This window comes from Protopterus annectens, chromosome 4.part0 (assembly GCF_019279795.1).
Source record: "Protopterus annectens isolate FY-2018-M chromosome 4.part0, PAN1.0, whole genome shotgun sequence".
In the NCBI taxonomy this organism is placed as follows: Eukaryota; Metazoa; Chordata; order Ceratodontiformes; family Protopteridae; genus Protopterus; species Protopterus annectens.
This window is the reverse complement of record NC_056733.1, coordinates 79,515,169-79,523,105: the sequence shown is the minus strand read 5'-3', so window position 1 is coordinate 79,523,105 and position 7,937 is coordinate 79,515,169. Positions and strand designations below refer to the sequence as shown.

Genomic DNA, 7,937 nt, shown 5'->3' with positions numbered 1-7,937 from the left:
CGAGGAATATACCAATCCATTCTCTTTACCCACACCCTTTGCTGTTTCCAGAGTACACCTGGGGCACTAGGCACAGACCTCACTAACAAAATGGTAACCAAGTGCGCACTTGTATGTGAAATATAATGTTTGTAAACGTGAACTTGCTAAAACAGTTTGATTTCTATGTAAATTTACCTAAGTCATAATTCAATAAAGGTGGAGGAAGAGAAAGAAGAACTTATAGGTCCTTTACTTTTATGTACAGGCCAGGTATATTTTAATCAACCTGAGGAAGAGTTGGAGAAATTAATAAAAGAGCTGAAGGATTTGATTTGGGAGGGGGAAAGTAAAGGGTCAAGTGGGATAAATTGATCCATCCAGCTATAATTGAAAGTGGAAAGGAGCGATGAGGCCAGGTATATTTTAATCAACCTGAGGAAGAGTTGGAGAAATTAATAAAAGAGCTGAAGGATTTGATTTGGGAGGGGGAAAGTAAAGGGTCAAGTGGGATAAATTGATCCATCCAGCTATAATTGAAAGTGGAAAGGAGCGATGAGGCAGGGAGAATTTCATGAAATTAGGAGAGAGTGGAATTTTGGATGCAGATCATTAAGGAGAATAACAGCCACACAGAATATTATATTCATAAAGTAGCAGAAAGTATATGAAGAGCTAAAACATGAGAATGGAGAAAGGAGATTTTGCCAATGGGGATAACTACAAGTAGGGGTACAGAGAATAGACAAGAGGGGGCTGGAATTTACTGGAGAAAACTGGCAAAGGACCCAAGGGATTGGAAGCAAATAATTACTGAGGAAAGGTAACAGAATGGGACCAAGCCAAAAAAAGACATTTGGACTGCAGGCTAGAGACTGCCTTTCCTATCAGGTATTGCTATCTTGAGTACAGGCAAACAGAAAGGTACAGTGGGATCCTAAGTGGAAGACCTGGTCTGGTAGAGCTTTTAATTAAATCTACAACAGAACCTGCTGTTAAAAAAGGGGATAATTAGTAGGGCATGCAAAATACTGTACAATAACCATAGGAATTAATCACATGTGGTTAGAAAACATCGGGAAGAGAGATTAAATAAGAAATTTTTAAGGAAACAGTGGGAGGACATATGTACGGCTCCCAGATATGCAATAAAGTCTAGATGACTGAGGATTTTTGGTTGGAAGGGTTTGCATAGGTATTTTTATTCCCAAAGCAGACTTCAAAGAATTTTTCTTCAGGTAGATAGCAAATGTTGAAGGTGTGATGAAGAAAGAGGTAATTGGGAACATATGTTTTGGGAGTATAATGAGCTTGTAGACTTTAAAAATTCCCAACAGAGTTCTCTGTCAAATATTGGGTGAGCAAATAGTTATTGGGTGAGCAAATAGGTGTAACTAAATTATTCCGAATTGCCTAGACATAGTAAGGCCTTGTTAAGTTTAATTCTGGGACTGCCAAAAAAAGTAATTACCAGAAAATGGAAATCAAAGTTTAATCCAACTGTATTTGAAATATTGACCATTGTAACAGAGATAAAAAATTGGAAGTTGGATCTTTAGAAAAGATTAAAGGAAAATACATACAAAAAATGGAAATTGTGAGAACAATACACGCAGAATAATGTTTTGGAGGAGGAGGTTTAAGGGAAGTCAAGAACTGATCAATTTATGTAACAGTGAATTGTTGATAAATGTACAAAAGAATATATGTGATGTATAATGTTTGTATTTGGAATATGTTACTATGGTTTGTTCACATAAATGTAGGTTTGCCTATGTATTAACTGATAATTCAATAAAGGTGTTAAAAATAAAAAAGAACTTGAACCTCTTTAGTGCAACTTGTGATGCAAGCTGTCCAGTTCAAGAAATTACATTTAGCTTCCTACACTACACTTCATCATAATCTTATCTATCCCCATCGTGAAGCATGAGTAACCCTCCACCCCCACCCTCTGCTGCACTGCCAGCACTCCATACTTTTCTAAAAGTCTACTGAAAGGTAGGAAAACAACACTACATATTACATTTACTTTGGTCTGCATGTTTAATGACCTCTCTTTGAAGACTGTTGTCTTTGAAGTCTGTAATGCACTGGAAAATGTATGACAGTCTAACTCTGGCTGCCTAAAAAGGTTTAATGCAAACCATTTCACTTAACTGTATCCAGATATTAAATGAATGCAACAACAGAAAAGGAAATTACTCAATGATTAGACAAAGAAATTTCTAGCACTATACAAGGAAATGTGTACTTACAACTCTACCAACAATACCAAAGGAATAAACAGATGATTTACAGGAAAATAATAGTAAAAACTCATTCATGGATTATCAAATCCATTTAACAACTACCATGAAAAAAACTCAAACTTTGGTTAATTTATTTACAGCATTTACATGGAAAAATTAATGAGTTCTAGACAGCTGCCATAAAATGTCATGTCTGGAAAACAGGAAAAAAAAAACAGAATGGCAAACACAGCTATAAGAAAAACAGACAAACATGCTTTTTCTTATAACGCGCGCGCACACACACACACACACACACACACACACACACTAGAAAAGGTCAAATATTTTTAATAAATAAAATTAAAAAAAAACATCACCACTGATTACCTCTTTGTAAAGTGAACTGGCTTGACTTAAAAAATCTATCCATTTACAGTAAGTAATACAAGGATGACTGCCTTAACTCTTGGTCATTAAAAACTGAACACAGACTCTATGTGAACTAAGGGCCTCTACTAGTAGCCTTGATGACATCCCTAAAGCCAACAGGTAAGGGGACTCTAAATGTTTATGTTTTTGGTTAGAAAACTTTAGAATAACCATCACCACGTTCCAAGAACCATTTCGGCAAAATAAATTCCACACTCCAAAAAAACTAATTCAAGCAACTGGAACTGAACATAAAGTGTCCAATATCTGTAGTATGCTGTTAACAGACCTGAAATAACAGACTTCATCAATGTAACTTTTTTTGCAGTCAGACTTACGTCCAGAATGTTGTGTGCTGTAGAAGGTGGTCATTCCCTTCAACCACCTTGTCAGGTAACAGTTAACTAAAGTGCATTTTAATCAATTTTTGGAATAAGTGATAGAGTTATCCACTATGTACAAGACACTCTCCTCAGATCTGCATACAAATATGTTTGCGGATGGCCAGAAAGACAGTAAGGAGCAACTAGTGGATAAGAATTTACCACCTATTGAAAAAAAGCAACCATCACTCAGATATGAGACACCAAAACATGCACAGTCGTAGTGATCTGGATGCAGAGATGCAGCAAACAAACCTTGTTTCAGGTGTGCTGAATAAATAACTGAAGCAACTGAGTTGGAGATGAAGCTGGGGAGTTTCTAAGAGAATAATAGGATTCGACATTACCGCTATAATAAAGAAAGCATGAAGGATGCGAGGAATAATTTGGTAGAGCTGAGCAGCCTAATTGTTTATACTGAACAAGGAGGTATACTCAGAAGCTCAGATGAACTTTGAAAAGTGAAGTAACTACAGAACAAATTTATTTTACAGATTTTCAATAAGTAGTTGGCTGTTAATTTTTATGAATGTCTTATAATGTTTTATTTTATTAAATAAATGTCATATGAATTGTAACACACCTATGACATGGTCTTAACTGTTAAAGTCTGCCAGTTTTTTCATGATTTTTAAACTAGTAGTGCTGTACTTTATGTGCAAACTTGCCCATGGTACTGACATTATATACTGCTTTTATAAGATTTTACTTGTAGGTATATTTCCAGACCTCCACAGCAGTAAACTTTGTTTTTGTAAATCAAACTGAATTAATGTCATAAAAAAAGTAATTTGATAGCACATAAAACAAGAGGCACTGGCCCTTATTCCAAAATGATTTCTCTCAGTATAAGTGATCACTTACATTGACAGCAAGTGTTTTGGAATCTGGTCCCATAGTAAGCCTGTTTATAGATAAGCCTTAGGCCAAATTAAGTCACCGAGACCAGGTATTTCGGACTTGCACTGAGAGCAACTCTTTTGGAATCTGGCCCATTGTTTAGGAATATGCATTTAGGTACTGTGATGGGGCATTTTGGAGATTTATAGTCCAAAAGTCTGAAGCAATCTTGAAGAATCCTTTACCTTACAAAGACCACAACTTATTCTATCAATTATGGCCAAGGAAGTCAGAAAGCTAGTCCACGCTATTGAAATCAGCATCCCGATACCAAGAGGGATGACAGAAACTATTTTTTATATCTATCACAATCAAGTACTTAAAATGTACGCACTCCTGTAAATGATCCAAACACAACAGCCAGCACCTTTATTTTGCCCAACTCTCACCTTCAGCCGTCTCTATTTCCACCTTACCTAACACTGCTGCTGGGACTCTTTACAACACTTGAAATAGCTGTACACAGACTAGTTGTTATACTTCTGTGTTCTCATACATTTGTTCTTCCTTTTCCTATTGGGGGGGGCAAAAATGGTGCTAGCACTGTTTGATATCAAGTGTTCTGCATTCTACTGAAAATCGTTTAATAAGATATCAGTAAAATGCACTGTCTCGATCTAAATGTGCAGGTCTCTTAGTCATATATTATTTTGCATATTCTATCACCAGTCTATGCTTACAACTAATTTTATTTATATGCTGTTTCAGTAGTCTACATAATACTATATGGTTTTAACTGCATTTGTTTTGAAATACTGTATGGATAATTTATATTTTTGTTTTGAATACATCTTAAAAAATGTATTTTTTTACTGTCTGGTAGCCTGGGCTGTGGCTGAAAATGGAGTGAGTTTCAGCACAGTAACCCAGTTAATCATATAAATAAGGTAGGAAATTCTTAGCTACTGGATGACAGCAACATACAGAGTGAAGTTTATGATTTTCATTTACTTGGACAATGCATTTGTTTAGGTTGAAGGTGCACCTTAATTACACATGTATTCATACATTGTTTAAACAGAAAGAGAATTTAACACATGGATTTCATACATTGTTTAGACAGGAAGATAATTTAACTGGTTATGGAAAGCATTGACATAAGATTATTCTGTAGCTGAAGATGCCAGCATATGGCTAAATTAAATTAAAGTTAGTTATGTTTTTGGACTGTCTAGGCATCAAGGGAATTTAACTGGTTATGGAAAGCATTGACATAAGATTATTCTGTTGATGAAGATGTCAGCATACGGTTAAATTAAAGTTAGTTATGTTTTTGGACTGTCTAGGCATCAGGGGAACATTATTTTATTCGTTGTCAGGTGGTAACATTCAGGGCAAAGGTTCTTGCGCTGATCAATCAAGATTAAAAAAAAATAGAGTGATGACATTTTATTAGTTCACTGTCTTGTAGCCATGTAACAACCATGCAAAAACAGCAGTATTTTCATTATTAATAAATGTAACATTTAATTGCAATTTAAAAAATAAATTTCACATTTTATAAACTGTATTTTACTTAATACAATCAGTAAGGAAAACTGGTGCCCTATCTTAACCCCCTTAAGGGCAAGATAACTGCCGAGGCAACACCAGTAGCTTTCCCTTTACAGATTGCATGACCTATGTTAACCAGCAACAGTCTAGCACAGCTAGATATGAAACCAAACAGGTAATACACTTACATAAATTGTCACCTCATGCATATACATTCTCTATATCCACACACACTTCATATTCACAGTATGCAACCATGCATCGTCCAGTGTTTTCAACAATCATGTCACAGTAACCCACTGAACTTACAAGCCTACCTACCTATCTACAAATGGCCTCCATAACCATGAGCTATCCTGTAATATAACTGTATTACATTTTCTATACATGTTTTATATATGCCAATATACAAATTCAAATTGATACCCAATGTACAGGTTGTTAGGTTTAATGCTTTCTATTATTTTTCTTAGTTTTGTACCAAGAAACTACACTATTCATAGGAAAGTGTCATAATTAATATATCAGTGCATCGTTCTAAAACTATCATAAGCTTGCATGAACCTTTCCTCCACAGCTTCCAGTAGACATAGGGTGCACGAACTCAAAAACTAAATTAATACTCGTCAATAATCACAAAGAAAGGCCAACAGGAAAGTACTACAGAATACTGCAGCACTGTCACTTCGAAGTGCAGCATAAATAGGTATAATGCTTTACACCCCAATCTTAAATACAAATGAACACTGCCAAATTATACAGAATGAATAAACAAAAAATACATCAAGAATAAAAAATGCTTACACAAGACTGCAATTTGTTAATAACGCGACTTTAAAGAATTCTTCTACCCATACAACCACTGGCTTCAACACTCAAAAAAACACAATGTTTTGAACTGTGTAAACAAATGTTTACAGTATAGAGGTGTACAAAGAATGCTTATGTGAAAGTGTCCCCTCCCTGTACATCTGGATGTAACATTTTGATGTGTGAGTACATTTTTAAAATGATAGGTGGGTGGTAGGTGCATACAACCTCTGCTATATCAAGAAATCTGTATTAACAACAAAGTTACATTTAATAATAATGTTTTTAGCGGTAATGAATGATAGCATTTAGTGACTAAATTCGTTATCTATACTAGTAAATATAGTGACAACAGCAGAAGTAAAATGAATACAAGTTCAAGGCAGATTTGCCAAGGGTGGTATAACTACAAAGTGACAACGAAGTTTAACCTATTTGATACAGGGTGGCTTGCAGTCTTAAAGCAGTTAAGAACCTCACTGACACAAAGGTAAACTTCTTAATGCACGAAAGCTGTTAAAGGGCAGGCCAGCATCACTCACCTGTCGGAGTTTGTCCTCTATTTCCCTTTTCCTAGTTGAAGCATCATCAGTAGGAATCATCTTGCTCCAAGTTTCTTAACAGTTACCGTGTAGCTACTCACTGATCCTGTTACACAGCTAACTTACGTTCTCAGAGATTCTACTTGAACTGTCAACATATACACTTCCGCTTCCACTTCCGCCTAGTACGCTGTATTTCTGGTCCTATCTACTGTACGCAAGTATAACGGCTTCCTGTCTTGCCTTCAGCTTGGGATTTCTAACGCTGTCCATAAATTTTTTTCTGGGTTGTAAATCCGTGTTTGATTAGTGAGTCTCAGTCTTGTAATTGTTTAGATGGCTCCCTGTTTAAACGTAGAGTAGCATAGCGCTCAGCCTGTTACCGCCAGAATCAGAGGCAATCCAGAAATATTCGGGGACTTTGTTTAAAAAATATATTAGTACTTTTAACTGAACAGCCCGACAAAATAGACTTGTGAAAGAACGTACAATGTTCACAGTGTTGAACGCTCCTGCAGTAGCCTTAGCTCTATGGGGTTATATCCTGCCAATCATATGATTCTGACTCAAAATGTAGCTCTGTCCTTAATCTGTCCTAAAACTGATGACATTTGGAGAAAAGGTGGTGAATTGCACTTAGTAAACAATGACAGTAATGAAGGTTGTAGACATTATTTACTTCAGAAAATGCTTATTAAATCACATTATTTTATACTGTTAGTGTAATTTGGGGATTGAATTGAATTGGAAATAGCTTTCTTGCTTTTACTGCAAGAAAGCACTGCATGCATACTTCATCTTATACAGCTGTGTTTGTGTTAAATTGAAAACAGCTTACTTGCTGTTACTGTTACGTTTACAATACCGATGCAGGGCATGTTAGACAACTACAGCTGTCAGTCAAAACTGCCAATCATGACAGACACGCCCAAAGTTGACTTCGTATGCTGAAAAGTTTTGTTGTTGAAACGGAATATGTTAGTGCCGTTATAATAATATAGGATGCTTTTAAAATATTAATACTTTTGAGATACGTTAGTTATAAGTAAGAGGGTTGCACCTCTAATTATCGTCTGACTTCCTCAGACTTCCCACAGAAATGGAACGGAATATGTCAGTGCAGTCAGGGGCGGGGTTTGCTACTGCGCATCCTGCGAGGCTCTACA

General features: G+C 35.9%; 1 protein-coding gene across 14 annotated transcripts in view; it reads right to left on the bottom strand.

The window, feature by feature from the left end:
- Window positions 1-7,035, bottom strand: part of EXOC7 (exocyst complex component 7) — a 945,568-nt gene extending 938,533 nt beyond the window's left edge. For 4 of the 14 annotated variants that reach the window (XM_044068106.1, XM_044068111.1, XM_044068110.1 and 1 more), the window contains exon 1: window positions 6,772-6,967. In XM_044068106.1, coding sequence (XP_043924041.1) covers window positions 6,772-6,831 — 60 coding nt within the window. In that variant the 5' untranslated portion in view covers window positions 6,832-6,967. Of the gene's footprint in view, window positions 1-6,771 lie in introns of all 14 variants that reach the window. The other 10 variants (XM_044068116.1, XM_044068114.1, XM_044068115.1 and 7 more) reach the window with 7 other exon arrangements.
- Between the last annotated feature and the right edge of the window lie 902 nt (window positions 7,036-7,937).